At 43.8% G+C, this 24118-nt stretch overlaps 1 protein-coding gene and 1 pseudogene across 3 annotated transcripts in view; one reads left to right on the top strand and one right to left on the bottom strand.

Annotated features, from left to right (window-relative positions):
• The window catches only part of CAP2 (cyclase associated actin cytoskeleton regulatory protein 2), a 163065-nt gene that overhangs the window by 15418 nt on the left and 123529 nt on the right, over positions 1-24118 (bottom strand). For all 3 annotated transcript variants that reach the window (XM_008976774.5, XM_034961507.4, XM_034961506.4), the window contains 2 exons: positions 2987-3176; positions 1299-1474 (listed from right to left, as the gene is read on the bottom strand). In XM_008976774.5, coding sequence (XP_008975022.1) covers positions 1299-1474; positions 2987-3176 — 366 coding nt within the window. The remainder of the gene's footprint in view (positions 1-1298; positions 1475-2986; positions 3177-24118) is intronic.
• LOC106634857 (large ribosomal subunit protein uL30-like) lies at positions 10791-11593 on the top strand (annotated as a pseudogene).

The raw sequence follows: 24118 nt of genomic DNA, 5'->3' as shown, positions 1-24118 counted from the left end.
TTTCAAGGCGATGACAACTCTCCAGGGACTTTGGTTCTTCATCTTTAGGGAAGCCCTCCAGATCAGCAGGAGACACCAGCTTTCATTACCATTTGAAGTGTCTATGTCCTGCTCACACACTTAGCCCGGGCAGTAGGGGGTGGCAGCAGTAGGGTACAGAGGTATCAATCCCTCCATCCATGGGACTGAACGAAACATCTCACAGCACATCAGAGTGGGGCACAGACTTCCCAGTTCCATATATTAACGGTCTGTCTTGCTGCCTGATTAAAAGCTTATAGAAAGAATAGCTAAATTCATAGAGACAGAAAGTAGAATGGTAATTGCCAGGGGCTGGGAGGGGTGCAGGGGGAGAAATAGGGAGCTATTGTTTAAGGGTACAGATTTTTGGTTCTGCAAGATGAAAAGAGTTCTGTAGTGGGTGGTGGTGATGGCAGCACAACCATATGAACAGACTTAATGCCACTGAGCTGGACAGTTAAACATGGTGAACAGTCCATTTTATGCTACGTGTATTTTACCACCACTCACAAAATAATTTAAAAAGTTGAAGAAAAGAATGCATGAGAACCTGTGAAAATAAAGTTTATGGAAGCATTCAGAAACACCCTGGTTTCTACTCTAGCCAGTGGTTTTTGCCTCTGTCACTTCACCTTGGTGGTTAATGGGTACAAACATATAGTCAGAAGGAATAAATTCTAATTCGACAGCAGAGTAGGGTAAATATAGTTAACAACACTGTCTTAAATATTTCAAAATAGCTAGAAAAGAGGCCTTTAAATGTTTCCATCACATAGAAATGATAAATACTCAAGGTAATGGACACCCTAAATATCCTGACTTGATCATTACCCATTCTTTTTTTTTGAGACAGAGTCTCACTCTGTCACCCAGGCTGGAGTGCAGTGGCGTGATCTCGTCTCGCTGCAACCTCCACCTCTCGGGTTCAAGTGATTCTCCTGTCTCAGCCTCTCAAGTAGCTGGGATTACAGGCATGTGCCACCATGCCCGGCTAATTTTTGTATTTTTAGTAGAGATAGGGTTTCACCATGTTGGCCAGGCTGGTCTCGAACTCCTGACCTCAGGTGATCCTCCCACCTCAAACCCCCAAAGTGCCGATCATTACACATTCTACGCATGTAACAAAATATCACAGGTACCCCATAAATATATACAAATGTTATGTATCAATAAAAAAATTAAAAAAAAGAAATCCTTCAGATCTTGGTAAATGGTTTGGCTGTTGGTCCTTTCATTGGCGCGCGTCAGGAAAATAAAGGTTAAAATGCTTCACTTACCACTCTCCATTTCTTTCCTTCCAACTCCAACACTGGGGCATGTTTTTGAGAAGGATAAGATTTAGGAGATGTGGGACTTGGAGTGTGACTTTTGGTGGGAGATTGAGTTTGCCCTCCTTGAGCCCGCAGGCTGGGATTTTTGTATGTCTTCTGGTCATCTGTGACATGGCGGAGCCCTAGGAGGACAACACACATGGACACATTTATTTTATGCAAAGGGAAATGTCTCTAACTTGCTAGATCAACATGATGTAAATAAAGAGCACAAGAACTTTTGGTAAGGCCACTTTCAAAACAGTCTAGTGCTTTCTCCAAGTCAGGATGCAGGAGCTGAGTCCTGTACAAGTTGAGAGTTGACAGAAGCACTGTAAGTTGTTGTTGTTGTTTTTTTTTTTGAAATGGAGTCTCGCTCTGTCACCTAGGCTGGAGTGCAGTGGCGTGATCTCGGCTCACTGCAATCTCTGCCTCCTGGGTTCAAGCGATTCTCCTGCCTCAGCCTCCCAAGTAGCTGGGATTACAGGCATGCACCACCACACGCTTAGCTAATTTTTGTATTTTTAGTAGAGATGGGGTTTCACCATGTTGGCCACGCTGGTCTTTGAACTCCTGACCTCAGGTGATCTACCCTCCTTGGCCTCCCAAAGTGCTGGGATTACAGGCGTAAGCCACTGCACTGGCCAAGTATTTTTTTTTTTTTTTTAATTTAAGGAATCTCTTCTGTTGGGAGATAAAATGATAGATAAAAATTCTGCAAAGAGCAAACCACCTCACGAAAAAGGATCATGTCTTACTTCTTCTCTTACGGCTAAATCATTCTCCAGACACAGCCTAAAAGGTTAGGGCATTCCAGTGAGTATACATCAGGATATGGAATTGACTTTATGAATCCATTCCTTTACTTTGCAAATGAGTTTCACAAGGCACAGCAGAACCAGTTGGAGCCAGAGAAAAATTTAGAATTTTGGATTCTTAGCTCCAAGCCCAGTATAGTGGGATATAATTCTTTGACAAGCCTGTACACTGCTTCAGGACAGAGGAGCTAATGTTTGCCACTTTTATTTATTTAGAGACAGGATCTCAGTCTGTCACCCAGGCTGGAGTGCAGTGGTGCGATCTCAGCTCACTGCAGCCCCCACCTCCTGGGCTCAAGCGATCCTCCCACCTCAGATTCCTTAGTAGCTAGAACTGCAGGTGTGCGCCACAATGCCCAGCTAATTTCTGTTTATTTTTGGTAAAGATGGGGTCTCACTATGTTGCCCAGGCTAGTCTTGAACTCCTGGGCTCAAGCAATAGGCCTGCCTTGGCCTCCCAAAGTGCTGTGATTACAGGTGTGAGCCACCATGCCCAGCCTGCCATTTTTATTTTTATTTCACTTGATCTTGATGCCTTGGTTGTGGACAATGATGTGGAAGCACTGGGGGCTAAAGCAAGGATGCAGCACAGTGGTCCATTTAGAACCCAGAGTCTCTGAATACTTCTTTCTGGTCTACACAGTGACCCCCTGAGCCCATCTGCATGGACATAAGGAACATGGCAGGCTCCTGTCTTCCCAGCACCAGCTCCCCCTCTCCCTGCATGCTGGAGGCAGGGATGGAGTGATGTATCCATCACTGGGGCTCCAGTGGCTCTTTGTGTCTGGGAGCCAGAGGGAAAGGGAGGCAGCTTCAAGGCCTTGTTTTCTCTCTCACCTTTTGTAATTGCTTCTCCCTGGTTAAGTTGGGCAAATAAAGCTGAGCGTGAAGGAGAAGATTCCTCTTTTTTGCCTTCATTCTCGAAAAGTGGAGGTGGCCCTGGAGGAGGCGGAGGAGGAGGGGGTGGAGGAAGGCCAGGCCCAGAGGAGAAGGCAGAAAACGCTGATACTGTGGATGCTACAGGACCCTGAGAAGACAGAAGACAGAGCATTGCATTGAGACAGCGCCCTTGCTGGGATTTTGCCCGAGAGAGTCGAAACCTGCTGCCAATGAGGGAGTGGGGTTGAAGCCTGAGCAAAGGCTCCCAGAGGGCACACCTGTGCATCATGGGTCTGTTTGGGAGGATCTGAACCATGGCAGCTCCAGCTTGGGAAAGTGGAACATGACTTAGCTGCGTGGCCCCGTCAGTAGGATCTGTGCGGCAATGAGCCCTGCTGCCAAATCAGAGGCAAATGAGCCATACTCCCAAGTCCAGGTCCAAGGCTCAGGATCTAAATGACACTGGGCCTTGGCCAATTTAGAATCACAAGAAAAAAGTGATCCAATTGATAAAACGATTAGCTCTTTTGAGACACTGGAAACTGTAACCACCAATGGGGTGTGGGGAAGGGTAAAAATATTCAGTGGTGATTGGATGTTTCCGAACCTTTTTAAGCAGTGAAAGAGAGAGATACAGAAACTCTCTGGACCTGATTGCAGGCAGGATATGCCTGCCGCAAACTGACCCCCAAACAAGGAGCATATGTGACCGGGATGCTTGTCAAACCCGAAGGTAATGAGGGTCCAGGATCCATATGACTTTTCATCAAATGTTGGCTGTTAGTGAACCAACTGAAAATTAGATTCTTCCTGATCCAAGAGCTATGGTTATTCTTATTTTCACTGCTATGTAAAGCACAACCTTTGTTTTCAGTATGAAAGCCTAACAAATTCAAATGGCAATAAGACATGATAGACAAGAGAGAGACTTGCTTTAGTTCAGTTTTGCTTTTTTTTAAGGAGACAGGGTCTCACTCTACTGCCCAGGCTGTGTGCAGTGGCATGAACATAGCTCACTGCAGCCCCAAACTCCTGGGCTCAAGCGATTCTCCTGGCTTAGCCTCCTGAATAGCTGGGACAACAGGCTTGTGCCACTCTAACTGGCTAATTTTTAATTTTTTTTTTTTTTTGAGAGATGAGGTCTCACTATGTTGCCCAGGCTGGTCTTGAACTCCTGGCTTTAAGTAATCCTCCTGCCCTGGCCTCCCAAAGTACCAGTTTTAATATTTTGGAAAATATCCAAAATATTGTATATCTGTGATATTTTCACAGAACTTAAAACTGGGAGGATAGAAACACACATATACCATAAACTTGGCCTATATACTGTTTTACTTTTATTTATTTAATTTTGAGATGGAGTCTTGTTCTGTTGCCCAGGCTGGAGTGCAGTGGTGTGATCTCGGCTCCCTACAACATCAGTCTCCCAGGTTCAAGCAATTCTCCTGCCTCAGCCTGTTGAGTAGCTGGAATTAAAGACATGCATCACCAAGCCCAGCTAATTTTTGTATCTTTAGTAGAGACAGGGTTTTGCAATGTTGGTCAGGCTGGTCTCGAACTCCTGACCTCAGATTATCCACCCGCCTCAGCCTCCCAAAGTGCTGGGATTACAGGTATGAGCCACTGTGCCCGGCCCTGTTTTACTTTTGAACCCTCAAGTAGAACTGTATACCTATAATAGGGAACTATAAACAAATTCAATAGTCATGAAGCTTAAAAAATTGCGAGTAATGGAAATGTGGCTTGGACTCATCAATTTTCAACATCAAATATGAAAGGTAAAACATTACCTAAGTGCCAAATATTAATGAAAACAGAATATCCTTATTGTATCAAAATCAGCAATTCTTAATCTGTAGTAGTTTTCAGTTAAAAACAAAACAAAACAAAACACGCTGGCTCGGGCATGGTGGCTAATGCCTGTAATCCTAGCATTTTGGGAAGCTGAGAAGGGTAGATTGCTTGGATCACTTGAGCCAGGAGTTTGAAACCAGCCTGGACAACAAAGTGAGACCCTGTCTCTACAAAAAATACAAAAAATTAGCTGAGCATGGTGATGAATGCCTGTAGTCCCAGCTACTGCGGAGGCTGAGGTGGGAGGATCACCTAAGCCTGGGAGGCAGAGGTTGCAGTGAGTTGAGATCACACCACTGTACCCCAGCCTGGAAAACAGAGAGTGAGACCCTGTCTCAAAGCAAAACAAAACAAAACAACATGCTATTTTCAAAGCACTTACATAATTCCTATTAAGTGTAGAATTACCCTGAAAATAAAATATAATTGTCTTATTCAGAATGCATGTTTTAGAAACCCTGCAGGCTGGAGGGCTCATCTCCTGAAGTTTAATTTGCAATGGTCTTTGTTTCTAAGAAAGAGCAGCCTAATTCCATCAGGTTTCTTAGGTCAAGTAGAAAATGATTTCACAGTTCCTGAGACTGACCATTTTTCTCACCAGTATTTGAAATGTTTTCTATGTTACTGGGATAAAATTTGAGAATTTGCTCTGAATCAGAAAGAGAGTATAATATAAGCTTTGGACATCAAACAGTATTCCAGTCCTCAGACACTGAGAACCACGGAGTAATACTTTTACTCATAAGCACATCATAACTCATACAGCCGGTGAAGGGACAGCCCCTTCCCCCAACATCTGAAACACTGCAGCTTTATAGTCCTATTTTGTGTAAAGGGAAGATGATGCTGGCTTCTAAATCTTAAAATGATTTAGATGGTTCCCTAGCTCTCAGAATTCAGAGACTCTCTCTCCAAGAGCCATTAAAGGACACTGAAACTAAAAAGCCACATATTCAACTTTTTGGAACTTTGATACATTCAGATGGCTGGCCCAGGAACGCGAGACAAAGGATTTAATGCTACAAAGTTGAAAATAAAAGCCAAAAAATAAGGGAACTCAGGACCAGTTGAAACTCCGTCTTGGTCTGATCCTTTGTATGTCCTGGCTCATTCCCATATCAGCCCCAGCAAGAGCACAATACCGGGCTCTTGTTTCCAAGGTTACTTTTCAATTAGCATTCAGGTGCTTTACCATACAGTGGACTCGAAATCAAACTGATTAGATGTTCCCTTCACTGGATCTCCGTGAGCTGCCCCTTGCAAAGTCACTTATCTTTGCCTCCGTCTCTTCTCATTCTGTGGGAGATTACAGCACATGACAGGAGAACTTTCTACATTCTCCTATGTCTGGCCACAAGTGGAATCACAGCCTGACACTGTCTTCAGATGTCCCAAGAAGAAACAGAGAGGAGGCTAGGCGCGGAGGCTCACACCTGTATGTAGTCCCAGCACTTTGGGTGGCTGAGCTGGGTGGATCACCTGAGGTCAGGAGTTCAAGACCAGCCTGGCCAACATGGTGAAACACTGTCTCTACTAAAAATACAAAAATTAGCTGGGTGTGGTGGCTCACGCCTGTAATCCCAGCACTTTGGGAGGCCAAAAATTCCAAAGACAACTAGGCTGTGTCACAGAAATACTCTTGTGGGTGGAGGAGGTAGCAACATAGGCATCTGTATTTTTGGACCTTCCCTAGGTGATTCCAATCTGTAGACAAGTTTGGGAATAACCATTCTTTCCTATGGGTTGAAATTAATCTTAATTATGACAACCATATTACTGGGACTGTACTGAAATATCTCTTTAACAGAAAATACGGCAGGAAATCAGAAAGGCTGTTTAAATTCAATATTAAATGGCCAGTCAATGGTAAAGACATTATTGAATCACATATCTCCTTGATTCTAAAGCCTTCTTCAGGGAAATCTTTTATGCTATATTTGGACTTAAAAAAAAAAAGTCATGGCCAGTCACGGTGGCTCACGCCTATAATCCCAGCACTTTGGGAGGCCGAGGCAGCGGATCACCTGAGGTCAGGAGTTCAAGACCAGCCTGACCAACATGGCGAAACCTCGTCTCCACTAAAAATACAAAAATTAGCCTGGCGTGGTGGTGGGCACCTGTAATCCCAGCTACTCAGGAGGCTGAGGCAGGAGAATTGCTTGAACCTGGGAGGGAGAGGTTGCAGTGAGCCGAGATCGCGCCACTGCACTCCAGCCTGGGTGACAAGAGTGAGATTCCATCTCAAAAAAAAAAAAAAAAAAAGTCATTAGCCAAATTAAAGGAAGGTCTGGGCTACCTTGACTCAAATGTAGTGCAGCCTGTGGGCCTCCGGCTAGAATAAATGCAACAGAAGTATTGGGAAGTGGTGCGATATCTGGCTCAGTTTTTATCTCCACAACCCCTTGTTCCATCCCCCGATGCCTTTTAGCAGTTGACTGAGCTCCCACAGCACCTCTGGAACCAGTCTTGATCCTATGGGAATATAAGATGTCTTGTGCTTTGACAATTAAGTCACCCTGGATGCTGGTTTTGTTGTGACTCTGTGCCCTGCTTCTAGAAACTGGCCTCTTGCCTGGTTCATTTTTCTTGCGTACCCACTGGTTGCAGTAGTGGGGTACATGTACCCAGATCTTGACTCTCCGTCTAGGGCTCAAGCTGTTCTGAGATAGGGTTGTGACCTGTCTTCTGGAGACTAGAGATTGAAAAACACGACCCCTCAGGGTGATTTCATTTTAAAGTTAGACTCTCATGGCAGAGGTAATGTACCAGGTTGTCTAGACTGGATGAGAAGGAAAGGATCAGATCAGAGCCTGCAGCCCTGGGTGCCCATCGAGTGATCCACTACTTCTCCATCCCAGTGGGCAACTGTGGGAGAACAGGCTCTGTGGGACAGCAGAGCTCACAGGAGAGGGGGCACGGGCGGAGGGAAGATTTTGTATCCTTTACAATCTGAGTTAGGTCAGTCTAGAGATACAAAAGGATCGCTCCCAGATGGGCAAACCTTATCTAGGCGGTGCCAAGAACGAGGGCTAGGAAGAGCCTCTGAACTAACAGTACCTGCCCAGGAACCTGACTGAGATGGGTAAGACATGACAGGGTTCTCTTCCCTACCATTTACCAGTGACAGTCTTGAGAAACTGCAGCCATAGCCTGCAGACTGCATTCGTGCCTCTGCAGAATGAACACAAGCTATATGGTTGGATCTGCACATGGAGAATTCAACAAAGACACCAAATAAGAGATGTTGTTTACTTGTAAATTATCAGAATATTTCTGGTCCTTCTCAAAAGAAGGCTTTTCTTAATAACAAATTCTTTTACAGTATGTTTTATCCTAACAGTTAGTTTCATTTTATTTCTACAATGTAGAATCATACATCTAAAAGCTTCCAGGACCTACAGGATTCTGATGTCATGTGACTTGCACAAAGCCACATGGACAGGAAAGTGAAGTTGAGAACTGAATGGAGGTATCCTGGCCTAGGAGCCTGAAGGGAGACAGACTTAACCTTAGTTAAGGAGCAGTGATCCATACACAAATGCTTTTTTAAAAAACAACTTTGTTACGTTGATGAAATGAGTCACTTAAGTATCTTAGCGCCTCAGACTGGGAATAATGAAAAAGTACATTCTATTGGAGTCATTGTAACAATGTTTTACAACTTAAAAAAATGAGGCTGGGCGCAGTGGCTCACGCCTGTAATCATAGTACTTTGGGAGGCTGAGGTGGGTGGATCACGAGGTCAGGAGATCAAGACCATCCTGGTCAACAGGGTGAAATCCCATCTCTACTAAAAATACAAAAATTAGCTCGGCGTGGTGCACACGCCTGTTGTCCCAGCTACTTAGAAGGCTGAGGCAGGAGAATCGCTTGAACCCAGGAGGCAGAGGTTGCAGTGAGCCGAGATCATGCCACTGTACTTCAGCCTGGTGACAGAGGGAGACTCCATTTCAAAAAAAAAAAAAAAGAAAGAAAAGCTGCTCATCTATGATTTTAAATGCCCATATTCAGAGTACAAAAGTTCACTTCTGTTGCAAGAACACAGCACAACGCCGAAAAATGCTGCATTTAAGGTCTATTAAGATTAATTTTGAGAGCAGATATTCAATTATATACTTTTTTAAAATTGGCACAAAGACTTTTTAAAAAGCTATTGTAGTGCAAATCCCTTTCTCTAAGTTAATTTCAGCTGTCCTGGGAACAGCTGCCTCCTCTATTTTTAAATATATGAACTGTAGCTATGAAATAATGAAACCAATATGCAGTGTGTGGAAGGTTTGTGATTTTTTTGGATACATATACTAAAAGTATACTCTATTTAATATAGTTCTATATTAATGTACATCAAAATTTGTTTTCATTAAATGTTACTTCTTGAAATACTAATCGCTTTATTACTTTAGATTTTATTATGAAAGGGAAAACACTTCCAAGTTCTTTTTTTTTTTTTTTTTTTTTTTTGGTGGGGGGTGTTGAGATGGAGTTTTGCTCTTGTTGCCCAGGCTGGAGTGTGACGGTGTGATCTCGGCTCACCGCAACCTTCACCTCCCGGGTTCAAGTGATTCTCCCGCCTCAGCCTCCCGAGTAGCTGGGATTACAGGAGTGCACCACCACGCCCAGCTAATTTTTTGTATTTTTAGTAGAGACAGGGTTTCTCCATGTTGGTCAGGCTAGTCTTGAACTCCCGACCTCAGGTGTTATGCCTGCCTCAGCCTCCCAAAGTGCTGGGATTACAGGCGTGAGCCACCACGTCTGGCCAACACTTCCAGTTTTGCGTGTGTGTGTGTTTTTTTTTTTGAGTATCGCTCAGTCGCCCAGGCTGGAGTGCAGTGGCGCGATCTTGGCTCACTGCAACCTCCACCTCCTGGGTTCAAGTGATTTCTCCTGCCTCAGCCTCCCAGTAGCTGGGATTACAGGTGCCTGCCACCACGCCTGGCTAATTTTTTTGAATTTTTAGTAGAGAAGGGGTTTCACTATGTTGGCCAGACTGGTCTCAAACCCCTGGCCTCAAATGATTCACCCACCTCGGCCTCCCAAAGTGTTGGGATTACAGGCGTGAGCCACTGCACCCTACCTAAACTCTAAGATTTTCAAACCCAGCTGGGTGCGGTGGCTCACGCCTGTAATCCCAGCACTTTGGGAGGCCGAGGCTGGCGGATCACCTGAGGTCAGGAGTTCGAGACCAGCCTGGCCAACATGGTGAAACCCTGTCTCTACTAAAAATACAAAAATTAGCCAGGCACGGTGGCACACACCTGTAATCCCAGCTACTCAGGAGGCTGAGGCAGGAGAATCACTTGAACTCGGGAGGCGGAGGTTGCAGTGATCCCAGATCATGCCACTGCACTCCTGCCTGGGGGATAGAGCGAAACTCTGCCTCCAAAAAAAATAAAAATAAAAAATAAATAAAGATTTTCAAACCCAACAATAGAGGTAGTAGAGAATTTGGTTTGAGTAGAATCTAACTCTTAATAGTTGGATTAAAAGTGAATTGAATAACTAAGGCTGCTTTGTCAGTCCACTAAACAAACATTTACCAAGGGCTACCTTGCTGGGAATGGCATACTCGATGAGGAAACAGGCATACGTTCTGTTTTTTAAGAAGCTCATAATCTAGTGGAGGTGGCAAATGCACAAAGAAGTAATTGTAGATGAAGTGTGATATGAACCACACATCACATGCATGAGGGATGCTGGGGTGCAAAGGTGGAAGTGACCAGCTCTCCTCAGGACGGTCTGGGTGATTTGCAGGTATCTTTATCCTAAAAGGAGAAGCTGAAGGGCTTTAAGCATGGGGGGAATGTATATAGACGACATTGATCTCCAACTTTAAGTACAGGTCAGGCAACCTATTAGTGTTCTTACCCATTTTTAAGAAGCAGAAACCACTCTTTTTCTGGCTGGAACCATGGAAGGTGTAGAAGAGAAGAAGAAGGTTCCTGCTGTGCCAGAAACGCTTAAGAAAAAGCGAAGGAATTTCGCAGAGCTGAAGATCAAGCACCTGAGAAAGAAGTTTGTCCAAAAGATGCTTTGAAAGGCAAGGAAGAAGCTTATCTATGAAAAAGTGAAGCACTATCACAAGGAATATAGGCAGATGTACAGAACTGAAATTCAAATGGCGAGGATGGCAAGAAAAGCTGGCAACTTCTATGTACCTGCAGAACCCAAATTGGCATTTGTCATCAGGATCAGAGGTATCAGTGGTGGGAGCCCAAAGGTCTGAAAGGTGTTGCAGCTTCTTCCCTTCGTCAAATCTTCAACAGAACTTTTGTGAAGCTCAACAAGGCTTCAGTTAACATGCTGAGGATTGTAGAGCCATACACTGCATGGGGGTACCCAAGTCTGAAGTCGGTAAATGAACTAATCTATAAGTGTGGTTATGGCAAAATCAGTAAGAAGCGAATTGCGTTGACAGATGAGGCTTTGATGGCTCAATCTCTCGGTAAATACGGCATCATCTGCAGGGAGGATCTGATTCATGACATCTATACCATTGGAAAACACTTCAAAGAAGCAAATAACTTCCTGTGGCCCTTCAAATTATCTTCTCCACGAGGCGGAATGAAGAAAAAGACCACCCATTTTGTAGAAGGTGGAGATGCTGGCAACAGGGAGGACCAGATCAACAGGCTTATTAGAAGAATGAACTAAGGTGTCTACCATGATTATTTTTCTAAGCTGGTCAGTTAATAAACAGTACCTGCTCTCAAATTGAAAAAAAAAAAAGCAGGAGACCAAAAAATGAAAAAAATATCACCTGACAGTCTCTTGGAACAGGTGGATTATGTTGCTCACAGAACAATTTTTGTTAAGATGTTTCTTCCACAGAGCTAGCTTAGTGGGAGTACTGTTGTGAGCCACCTGTCTTTACATATTTGTGGAGATTGTACATAAAGCCACAAAATGAAACAGCTGACATGCCGTGGCACTGTTCATGGGTATTTCCTCTCCCTCATCCTTCCTTTATGAGCCCCTCCTCGAACTGTCCTTCGTGGACACAAACACACACTACCTTCTGTTTGTCGGTTAGATTCTCTTTAACTGCCCATCTCTGAACCATCCTGGCCCAATAACCACCCGGCTTACCATTAATGATCTCTAGGTAGCAGTGACAACTTCTAGGTCTCCAATCATACACTTTAAAAGCAGTTTAGGCCCAGTGCAGTAGCTCATCTCAGTAAAGTAAAGTAATCCCAGTACTTTGGGAGGCTGAGGTGGGAGGGTCACTTGAGCTCAGGAGTTAGAGATCAGCATAGGCAACATAGTGAGATCCTGTCTCTACTAAAAGTAAAAAAATTAGCCGGGTGTGGTGGTTATGTGCCTGTGGTCTCAGCTACCTGGGAGCTGGGAGGCTGAGGTGGGAGGATTGCTTGAGCCCGGGAGATTGAGCTGCAGTGAGCTATGATGGCACCACTGCACTCTAGCTGGGAGACAGAGACCCCATCTCAAAAACTAAAAGCAGTTTCAAAATCACAAAGCCATTTCAATCACAAGTACACTTGTATCTTCATGCTACAACTATAGAGACTAACAATGCTTTACAATGGAACTTTTTTTTTTTTGGTCTCACTATGTTGCCCAAGCTGGTCTCGAACTCCTGGGCTCAAGAGAGGCTCCCACCTTGGCCTCCCAAAGTGACAACTGAATATTTTAATAAAATACTCTTTATCAATTTTTCCAAAGACAAAGAATCCCAAATGGCCTTGTGTAATATGGAACATAAAACATGAACATGATAAGCCTCTCATATAGCATAATAGGAGGGAGTGATTAAAAGAAACAACTACCAGTTTTAGAACAGACCTAATGTTTTATACACATAAATCAGATGGTCTTCCCTCACAAATTCATACTGTAGGGTGTGTTTATATATATATATACATATATATATGTGTGTGTATATATATATATATTTTTTGAGATGGAGTCTTGCTCTGTCGCCCAGGCTGGAGTGCAGTGGCGCGATCTCGGCTCACTGCAAGCTCCGCCTCCCAGGTTCACGCCATTCTCCTGCCTCAGCCTCCTGAGTAGCTGGGGCTACAGGTGCCTGCCACCATGCCCGGCTAGTTTTTTGTATTTTTAGTAGAGACGGGGTTTTACCATGTTAGCCAGGATGGTCTCGATCTCCTGACCTCGTGATCCGCCTGCCTTGGCCTCCCAAAGTGCTGGGATTACAGGCGTGAGCCACCACGCCCAGCCAGGGTGTGTTTATATTTTCAATGTCAAAACTAATTTCTTTCTATTTTATGCAAGATGTACATTGATCAATAACTTAGTGAAACTGACACCTTTCCAAATTTGTTAATTTCCATAATAACTTGCAAATTTTACATTCATATTTATAGCACACTTTCATTAGAAGACAACTATAGTCAAGTAAAAAGGCACACATAAAACTAAAAGATGATCATCCTGTATAATGTGAGTGTAACTGAATTGAATTGATGACTTTTGTCTCCATTCTCTTATTTTTATCATTTATTGGAATTTAAAAAAAATTTTTTTTGTAGAGATGGGGTCTCACCACATTGCCCAGGGTGGTTTCAAACTCCTGGGCTTAAGTGATCCTCCTGCCTTGGCCTCCCAAAGTGCTGGGATTACAGGCGTGAGCCATTGCACCTGGCTCCACTTCTTAGAATTTTGAGACTTCTGTCAATAAAAACAAAGTTTCTGGGGGCCTTTCCAAGAACACAGAATTGTTAATAATACCACAGTGAAGTGCTGTATAATATTTTAAATGTATGTTTATTAATAATTTTTAAAAAGTCAATTTGGGGAAAACAGAACACTACTGGAATTTCAGATTTCCATGAAAGTACTAACAGTACTTAAATACAGTCAAAATAAAAAGACAGTCCCACAAATATGAAGGAATTGTGGGGCCCATTTGGATCCGTTTTCTTCAGAGGCAAAGCTCCAAACACCCTTATCCCAAGATATAAAGACTAGGGGAAAGGTCAAAAAACTCAGATCTCATGGTTTCGTGGATGATTTCTGATGGTTTCATGATTCTCCACTCCTCCCACCCTCCTGTGGTCCCTGTATGTCATTCCTTTGATGACCTGGAAAGATCTGAGCTTTGGCAGTACATGAAAAAAACACAGAGCAGAAAGCAAAGTTGCTTTGGAGAAGTAACAACAGCTTAAAATCAGAAAACACCCTGGGAATAACATGTGCTGTCTATATTAGTACCTGTAAACCAGTAACTTAGTGTTTTTATGTTTGTTTTTCTCTTAATTTAAGCAGATGCTCCTTGACTTATAATGCGGTTTCATCCCATAAACCTATTATAAGTTGAAAATATTGTAATAGTAAAATATGCATTTAATACACCTAATCTATTGAACCTCATAGCTTAGCCTAGGCTAATGTAAAAGTGTTCAGGACACTTACATTAGTCCACGTTGGGAAAAACCTTCTAACACCAAGCCTATTTTACAATAAAGGCTTGAATGTCTCAGGTAATTTATTAAATAGCATACTGAAGTCAAAAACAGAATGGCTGTATGGGTACTCAAACTGCTACCTGTATACCCAGATGTGGCCCTTCTAAAAACATAAGTGGTGATTTCTTTTCTACATGCTCAAAGTAAAAATTTTTGATAAAAGCAGACCAAGCCCTCAGAGTAGAGTCCAGAAGAATATAATGAACACACGGCCAGGCACGGTGGCTCACGCCTGTAATCCTAGCACTTTGGGAGGCCAACACAGGTGGATCGCTTGAGGTCAGGAGTTCGAGACCAGCCTGGCCAACAGGCCAACATGGTGAAACCTCATCTCTACAAAATATATAAAAATTAGCCGGGCATGGTGGCACAACCTGTAATCCCAGCTACTCAGAAAGCTGAGGCACAAGAATCGCTTGATCCCGGGAGGCGAGACTGCAGCGAGCCGAGATCGTGCCACTGCACTCCAGCCTGGGCGACAGAGCAAGACTTTGTCTCAAAAAAAAAAAAAAAAAAGAAAGAGAACAAAAATGAAAAAGAATATAATGAACACAATCTAATATGCTCAAGTGATCCATATATTCTGCATAAATTGCCTTGATATGTGGCCATAATTATTAGTTTGGCTTTGCTGACATTTAGATCAAATCTGGAATTTCCAGATTGTCTTTTCTTCTTGTCTGCCAGCTTGAGAATACAATTTCTCATAAAAAAGGAAAGATAAAATTAAATTTTCCATGGGAAAACTTTCCAGGGTTAAAGATAGCAGAGTATACTCATCAAAGAAACAAACTCAAGAGGCCCAGCAGTTATATAAAGACCAAGAGGGACATGTGGCTTGAATTAGCTGGACAGCTACTTCATTTGGCCAGAAGGGCCTAAGTCTGAACTACCACTAAATTCAGGTTTTTTTCTTTCAGATTTCAGGGGCATACAGAAACGACTGTACTTTCTCCAATTATCTATACTTAGTAGATAGTAGAGGTGGGGGTTAAGGCAAAATAATAGCTGTTAGAAAGATTAGTTACCTTTGGCTCCATATTATATACGCATTTTGTTTATTTAGGGATGCTCAGTTTGCATCAAGGGTGCAGACTGGACCAATAAACTGTGGCCAGGGCTTGCCTATGTGTTCTATTTTTTTTTTTTTTTTTGAGACAGAGTCTTGCTCTGTCGCCCAGGCTGGAGTGCAGTAGCGTGATCTCAGCTCACTGCAATCTCCGCCTCCTGGGTTCCAGCGATTCTCCTGCCTCAGCCTCCCGGGTAGCTGGGACTATAGGCATGCGCCACCATGCCCGGCTAATTTTGTATTTTTAGTAGAGACGGGGTTTCACCATGTTGGCCAGGCTGGTCTCGAACTCCTGACCTCAGGGGATCTGCCTGCCTCAGCCTCCCAAAGTGCTGGAATTACGGGCGGGAGCCACTATGCCCAGCCTGTGTGTTCTGTTTTATGAAGGGTTTGTTTTACCTTTAGAAGATAATCTGCACCTTCCCCCATTTCCCTTTTTAAGAAAACAGTTTTTGCTTAAGTTAATACTACCTTCTGTTTCCTGAGTTTATACCAACTGAGAATGAAAGGCAGTGGGTGACAAGGGACAGGAGCAGAGGAGGTGTGGGCGGCTGATGGGTGTTCCTGAATAAAATGCATTGTACATTCCATTCCTATCACTGGACAGAAGGAAAGACACATTTTGGCTGGGTGCGGTGGCTGACGCCTGTAATCCCAGCACTTTGGGAGGCAGAGAAGGTCGGATCACCTGAGGTCAGGAGTTTGAGACCAGCCTGGCCAACATGGTGAAACGCTGTCTCTACTAAAAATACAAAAATTAGTCGGGTGTGATGGTGCATGCCTGTAATCCCAGCCGCTCTTGAGGCTGAGGCAGGAGAATAGCTTGAACCCGGGAGGTGGAGGTTGCAGTGAGCTGAGTTCACACCACTGCACTCCAGGCTGGGTGACAGAGCGAGACTCCATCATAAAAAAAAAAAAAAAAGACATATTTTTATGCAGCTTTTGAAAAACAGACATGATCTATAGTTAATGGACTAACGCTTTGGAAATTTCATTGTGATGACAAATGAATACAGTGGATTTAGCAAATGTGTTTGAATCCTATCTGTTTTCAAGTCACTGCTGTCCCAGAACCAGGGTACCAGTCACTGCTACTGATCTCAGGCTGAACTGGAAATGGAGACTGCATTCAATGAGCTCATAGTTTAGGAAGAGAGGATACTTCTGTGTTCCCAGACGTGGCAGGCACTTGGCTCCCAGACTTTGAGTCTTTGCTCAGGGTGTGCCTAGTTTGGAAGGCTCTTGCCCAACTGACTATCTGGAAAACAGCCTTCAAGCCTCAACCAAAATGTGTCTTTCCTCCTTTTGTAGGGTTTTTGGAACTCTCTTAGGAGGGAATTCCATGTTTCAATGTGGCACAGTGCCTGAAACATGGTAAGTGCTTCATAAACATGTTACTGAATGAGAAAATAACTGCTGTATAAGGTAGGAAATGCTAAGCATCACAAAAGAAATGGAGAGTATAAGAAGTGCTATGCAGCTGCTGAGGACGGAAGGATAACTTCCAGCTTGTGGTGGGCATGGTGATAAGCAGAGGTTGGAGAAGCTTCTTTTTTCTTTCTTTTTTTTTTTTTTTGAGATGGAATCTTGCTCTGTCACCCAGGCTGGAGTGCAAGAGTGCAGTGTGTGATCTATACTCACTGCAGCCTCCGCCTCGCAGGTTCAACCGCCTCGCAGGTTCAAGAAATGTATATTAACTTGCTAGCCCTTACTTTAGAGAGCTTTGAATTCTTGATTATGAAAAAGTTCTGGTAAATAAAATAATACTGACCATTAAAGTAGGCAGCTTTAAAAGCTACTACTATTTTGATTGATGGAGAGAGAGATTTAATACTCTAAAATGGCCAGGTGTGGTGGCTCATGCCTGTAATCCCAGCACTTTGGGAGGCCAAGGCGGGAGGATCACCTGAGGTTAGGATTTCGAGACCAGCCTGGCCAACATGGTGAAACCCCATTTCTATTTAAAAAAAAAGTACAAAAATTAGCCAGGTGTGGTGGCGCACACCTGTAATCCCAGCTACTCGGGAGGCTGAGGCAGGAGAATCGCTTGAACACGAGAGGCAGAGGTTGCAGTGAGCCAAGATCATGCCACCACTGAACTCCAGCCTGGGTGACAAGAGCGAAACTCCAACTGAAAAAAAAAAAAAAAAAGAAAAGAAAAGAAATACTCTAAAATATTTATAGATTCTTATTAAGGTATGAGGCAGGCTTGACTGGGGCTGGGCAGGACTTGAATGCCAAACCAGACTGAAGACTCGCTGCAATGGGGGAAAGAGGTGAAAGCACCTCTCCAGGAGACATGCCCACCAGGGCCATGTCAGTTGACCATTGCCATGGCAACACCTGGAAGTTACTAACTACCCCTTTCCATGGCAATGACCTGGAAGTTATCACCTCTTTTCTAGAACTTTCTGAATAACTTCCCCCTTAATTTGCCTATAATTAAAAGTGAATATAAATATAACGGCAGAATGGTCCCTGAGCTGCTACTCTGAGCACAGTTCCTATGGTCCCCCTGCTGCTGCTGCACACTGCTGCTGCCATAGAAGCTGCTGTCTAACACCGCTGGCTCACCCTTGAATTCTCGCCTGGGCAAAGCCAAGAACCCTCCTGGCTAAGCCCCACTTTTGGGGTTCACCTTCCCTGCATCATTATCAACTGACACTAAAACTCAAAGGTATTTATGAGATAATAAAAACAGTTCTAAATAGAACACATTTACTTAGAGCTTCACAGTACAGCTCTTAATGACTGTGTGTGAAATTGGAGATATTTGACTATTTTTCACCTATTCTATTGAAGATATAGCACAGATTAAAATGAAAATTCACAAATACCCCAAATTTCAAAAGGCAGAAATTGAAGCCATAAGAAATAATCCATCAAATTAGACAACTGGTCCAGAAATAATCAAGAGATCATTACAGGAAAACTTCTTACTTCTTTTTTTTTTTTTTTTTTTTTTTTGAGACAGAGTCTTTCTCTGTCACCAGGCTGGAGTGCAGTGGCGCGATCTCAGCTCACTGCAACCTTTGCCTCCTGGGTTCAAGCCATTCTCTCCTGCCTCAGCCTCCTGAGTAGCTGGGACTACAGGCATGTGCCACCATGCCCAGCTAATTTTTGTATTTTTAGTAGAGACAGGGTTTCATCATGTTGGCCAGGATGGTCTTGATCTCTTGACCTTGTGATCCAACCGCCTCGACCTCCCAAAGTACTTTGATTACAAGAACATTTTACTCCTTAATTCTGTAAAATTGCATCTGCCTCCAGTCCTCCAGAAACTGCTCTTGGAAGGTTACTAATAACATGGTAAACGTGGCTGATGACAGCCTTTGTCCAATCCTTATTTGTCACAGCTTACTACAGTTGGTATCACTGGCCAGCCTGTTTTCCCTATAGCTTTGAGACTCTCCATTCTTCTAGTTCTCCTATCTCTTGTCTCCTTGATTAGTTTACCCCATTCTTGAAATAATAGTGTTTTCCAAGGTTTTATCCTTGATCTCACTCTCTCTTTTTTAACCATCTTATTTATTTGCCGGTCTTTTCTAGGTAGATGACTCCCAACACGTACATTGGGGTCTCCCCCTTCAGTGAATTCCAGATATAAATCTCACCTCCTGACTCCACGTGTTTGGACGTCTCTCCTATACCTCCTGCACCTCAAACACAATGCAGTGAAACCCCAGGTGAAGATTTTTCTTCCTTCTCTACCAGCTCCTCCTTGTGATTTCCCTATTTTTATATTACCACGATTCTCTCCCAGACTTCCAGATTGGAAATTTTGTGTTAGATTTTATGTCCCTTGTCCTCCAACTCAGTGGCTACTCCATCTCTTTGCATTGCCATTGTCACACTCTAGGTCACATACTAACTACCTCACCCTCTAGCCATCCACTAAAGTTTCCCAACACGTATCAGGGCCTCTAATCTCTTCCCCTCTCCATCTATCTTATGCAATTCATAAGTCATTATTCACAGTGTGTTGCTTTCTGCTTAAGAACCCATGCAGGCCGGGTACGGTGGCTCACACCTGTAATCCCAGCACTTTGGGAGGCCAAGGCGAGTGGATCACCTGAGGTATCAGCCAGGCATGGTGGCATATGGCTGTAGTACCGGCTACTCTGGAAGCTGAGGCAGGAGAATCACCTGAACCCAGAATGCGGAGGTTGCAATGAGCCGAGATCGTGCCACTGCACTCCAGCCTGGCGACAGAGTGAGACTCTGTCTCAAAAACAAAAAGCAAACAACAAAACCTATGGCAAAGGAAACAACTTCAAACACTACATGGCCCCACCTTCTTAGCATAATGCATAAGGATTTCACCATCTGCCCCAACCTGCCTTTCTGGCCTCACCTTTTGCCACATTCAGCTCTGCAAAACCACCAGCCTTTCTCTCAAAGTACATTGTTCATGTCTTACGTACATATGCTGAATTCTCTGCCCCAAAACTGCCCTTCCCTTTACTGTTTGCCTAGGGAACTCCTGCTCACCGTCAAGATCCAAATCAAGTGTCAGCCTTTTTGTGGCTCTTCGTGCCCACCCAGGAAGGAGTCTAATTCACAAGGCTTATTTTCCAACCTAGCTTTGTATTGCTGTTATTTATTTATGCATCATAATAAAAACCCTGCTGCTTCACGGAAGAACTGTAGTATAAATATAATGCCTGGTGTGTGCTTGGTACATGGTAAGTAGCCAATAAGTAGTTACCAAGGAAGTGAATTACTAAATAAGTGAACGAGTAAAAGTGAATGATTTCCCTATAACAACTCCTTTGGCCCAACTTAAATACAGTAGAGCAGTGCTTTTCGAACTTCACTATGCATATAAATTACCTGGGAATCCTGTTGAAAAGTAGGTTGTGATTTGGGAGGGCTGAGGTGGGGCCTGAGAGCCTGAGATTTCTTTTTTTTTCTTTCCTTTTTGTCTTTTTTGAGACAGAGTCTTGCTCTGTCGCCCAGGCTAGAGTCCCGTGGTGCAATGCAGGCTGACTGCAACCTCCACCTCCCAGGTTCAAGCGATTCTCCTGCCTCAGCCTCCTGAGTAGCTGGGATTACAGGTCTGCACCACCACGCCCAGCTAATTTTTGTATTTTTAGTAGAGACAGCTTTTCACCATGTTGGCCACACTGGTCTCGAACTCCTGACCTTAGGTGATCCACCCGCCTCAGCCTCCCAAAGTGCTGGGATTACAGGCTTGAGGTACTGCGCCCGGTCAAGGGGCCTGAGCTTTCTAACAAGTGCCCAGGTTGCTGTTGGCCCCAGAACCACGCTGCACTACAGGATGGGCCGTATCTTCCACGTTGTCCTGGTCTATGCAAGCATCATGCGTTGTGTGGATTCCCTAGCACACTGCTCCCCCTATTCTATCATGGTGCATTGCTCATCTTCTTCAGCTAGAATGCGCGTTTCCGTGGACAGGAATCGTGTCCACAGTGCCATCTACCCATCTTTGTATTCTTAGCCCCTTGCCCAGAACTCAGTGCATAGTAGATGCTTAAGCCATATTGGTTTAATTATGTGGTCTCTGTCAGGCTGAACTCACAGCCACTTCCAACCTAACTTTATTATCTGTTTGTGCATTTGAGGCTCCTTTGTTAGTTGATGACACTTCTTTTTTTTTTCTGAGACGGAGTCTCGCTCTGTGGCCCAGGCTGGAGTGCAGTGGCGCCATCTTGGCTCACTGCAAGCTCCGCCTCCCAGGTTCATGCCATTCTCCTGCCTCAGCCTCCCGAGTCCCTCCTGCCTCAGCTGGGACTACAGGCACCCGCCACCTTGTGCGGCTAATTTTTTCTTTTTTTGTATTTTTAGTAGAGACAGGATTTTACCGTGTTAGCCAGGATGGTCTCCATCTCCTGACCTCGTGATCTGCCCGCCTCGGCCTCTCAATGTGCTGGGATTACAGGCATGAGCCACTGCGCCCAGCCAGTTGATGACACTTCTAACCCCTGTTGAGCAATGTGGAACCCTTCCATAAGAGAATGAGAGTAACTGGCCACCCAGAGCCCCAGAAGGGACCTAGAAGCCCAAACTGAACTAAGTAGAACGACGCAGCTGGGGTCAGGTACACTGGCGAGAGCCACTCCAGGGGAAGAGCCATAGAGAACAGTGAGCTTTGTCATCGGACAACCAACACATCATCTGAGGCGCTGCCCATTCACTTTGATTAATACCCCTAAGGTGTGGGTTTGGTACAAGTTCTAAATGAAAATTTGGATATAAAAGCTTAAGAACAGTTTTCTCTTGTAAATAGCAAGAGGAAGGTAAAGAGGCCTGAAGACTTGAAAACGTACAAGGCATACATATTCATAGTTAATGACATGCCACAGAGTCTACATTATTTATAATAAGTCGGGATACCCTCTGGCTGAGTTTTAATTTGATCAAAAGTAAGCTATTAAACTTTCACTTTGTTAACAGACATTTGGCCTTTACACCAAGAAACAGAAAGAAAAGAAATATCTACCTGGAGGAAAAGAAGTGATGCTAAAGCATTTTGCTTTGGGAAAAATGAAACACCACCTTGTCTATAATTGTAACCACCACCAACGACTTGCATTTTCCTGGAGGTTCAGGAGAGGCTAGGATGGATGATAGTGTATAGGATGGATTTTTAAAACCCGTATTATTAAGAATTACATTGGCTGGGTGCAGCTTATCATCCTACCATGCTTATCATCCTAGCACTTAGGGAGGCCAAGGCAGGCGGATCACTTGAGCCCAGGAGTTTGAGACCAGCCTGGGCAACGTGGTGAAATCACGTCTCTACAAAAAAAATATAAAAATTAGCCAGGCATGTTGGTGCACGCCTGTAGCCTCAGCTACTTAGGAGGCTGAGGCAGGAGGACTGCTTGAGTCCAGGAGGTCAAGGCTGCAGTGAGCTGCAATCGTGCCACTGTACTCCAGCCTGGGCATCAGAGCGAAACTCTGTATCAAAAAAAACAAAACAAAACAAAAAACAGTAACAACAAAAAAAATAGAACTACATCACTATTACATAAGACTGTATATACATTCATCCATGTGCAGTTTTATTCTACTCTACAAATAATTATATCTTATTTGATCCCAAAGCTAAAGTAATTCAGAAATATAGGAAAGGACAGAAATATGTCAACAAGTTTAACAACCGAAAGTTAATAAAATAATCACATTTATCCTAATCATAGAATTCTTTACATGACCTTTATCTGAGCAGAATTTTCTGAACAGATAATAGTCTGTTTTTAGAACAGGATAATAGTCTGCATTTATAGATTCACAGAAATGAACAGTTTTGTAGGAAAAAAGTCAATTATTTCAATAACTATAAGTGTAAAGACTAGGCCTTAGTCTTTCGACTTTAGTTATCTGATTTGAAGGAAATGCCAAGGAATATTACAGCTCTGACCAACTGCGAGGGATCCTAAGTAACGGTGCTGCTAATGGGTTTGTGCCAAAAGATCAATTTGTTCAATGAAGTGCATTTGAAACTTAGCACTGAGGAAATGACACAAACTCATATGAAAAAGAGGTCCAGTCCCAAGGATGAAACTAACTGAAAACAGCAAGTAGTTTCTGGTGTGGGGTCCTTCTAGTTGACAGCTGTCTTAATGTTGGAAAAAAGCTCATAGAAATGACAAGATTCCATTTACCATGGTAAATGTAAGAAGACATTCCAGACAGATTATTCCACAGCTGCTTCCTCCCACCCAACTCACCCCACCCCACCCCACCCGGCACACTTGTACACACACGTAGACTCTCTTCAAATCGCTGGTCTCAAAGTTTGGCAATTCACCCTGACAACTGAACAGGGCAGCAGTTGCCTGACACAGCTGCGGTCTGGAGGCAGAGGTTAGGAGATGGGATCAGGGACTTTCAGCTCCAACTGTTAACTCAGGGAAGGATGATTTTGTAGAGCCACGTGCCCTTGGACAGCCCAGGTCTCAAACAGCAGGCTGTCAGTCACTAAAAACCCCACAGAGTGCAAATCTCAAAATCCAATTTGAAAATAGAAAAAAACAACAATTACTGAAAGTACTTGAGATGTTAAGTCGTCATAAACTTTTCACGGTGCAAGTAGGAGTTTTGTGCAACGGACTGTGTCTGTTAAGATGGAATGGGTTTTTTTGAAAAACCTCTGGGCTGGATGTGGTGGCTCACGCCTGTAATCCCAGCACTTTCTGAGGCCGAGGTGGGCAAATTCCTTGAGCTGAGGCGTTCTAGACCACCCTGGGCAACATGGCAAAACTCTGTCTCTACAAAAAATAAAAAAATTAGCCAGGTGTGGTGGTGCAGGCCTGTAGTCCCAGCTGCTCGGGAGGCTGAGGCAGGAGGATCATTAGAGTCCAAGAGGTCAAGGTTGCAGTGAGCTATGATTGTGCCACTGCATTCCAGCCTGGGTGTCACAGTGAGACCCTGTCTCAAAAAAACAAAAAAATTAAATTAAAAAAAAATCTCTGGATACTGTGGTGTCCACGAACATCAACACCACATCTTTCTATAGTCTTTCATGATATTTATCATTTTATAAATACATAGTTTTTACAGAGTTGTGATCAGTGGGCAAACAAATGAAATGGTCTTGCTTTATTTTTTCCTCCCAAAGACCATTCAATCAGATGATTCTAGGAGTCCTTTTCTCTTCTCTGCAAGAATGCTGCAACTCTGGCTATAACTGTTTATCCTCCATTTTGCTGGAATGTCGACAGGCCACAGTCAGAGAGGAGAAATTAGCTTGAT

The sequence above is a fragment of the Pan paniscus genome, chromosome 5 (genome assembly GCF_029289425.2).
Source record: "Pan paniscus chromosome 5, NHGRI_mPanPan1-v2.0_pri, whole genome shotgun sequence".
Classification (NCBI taxonomy): Eukaryota; Metazoa; Chordata; class Mammalia; order Primates; family Hominidae; genus Pan; species Pan paniscus.
This window is presented reverse-complemented; position numbering and strand designations above follow the sequence as displayed.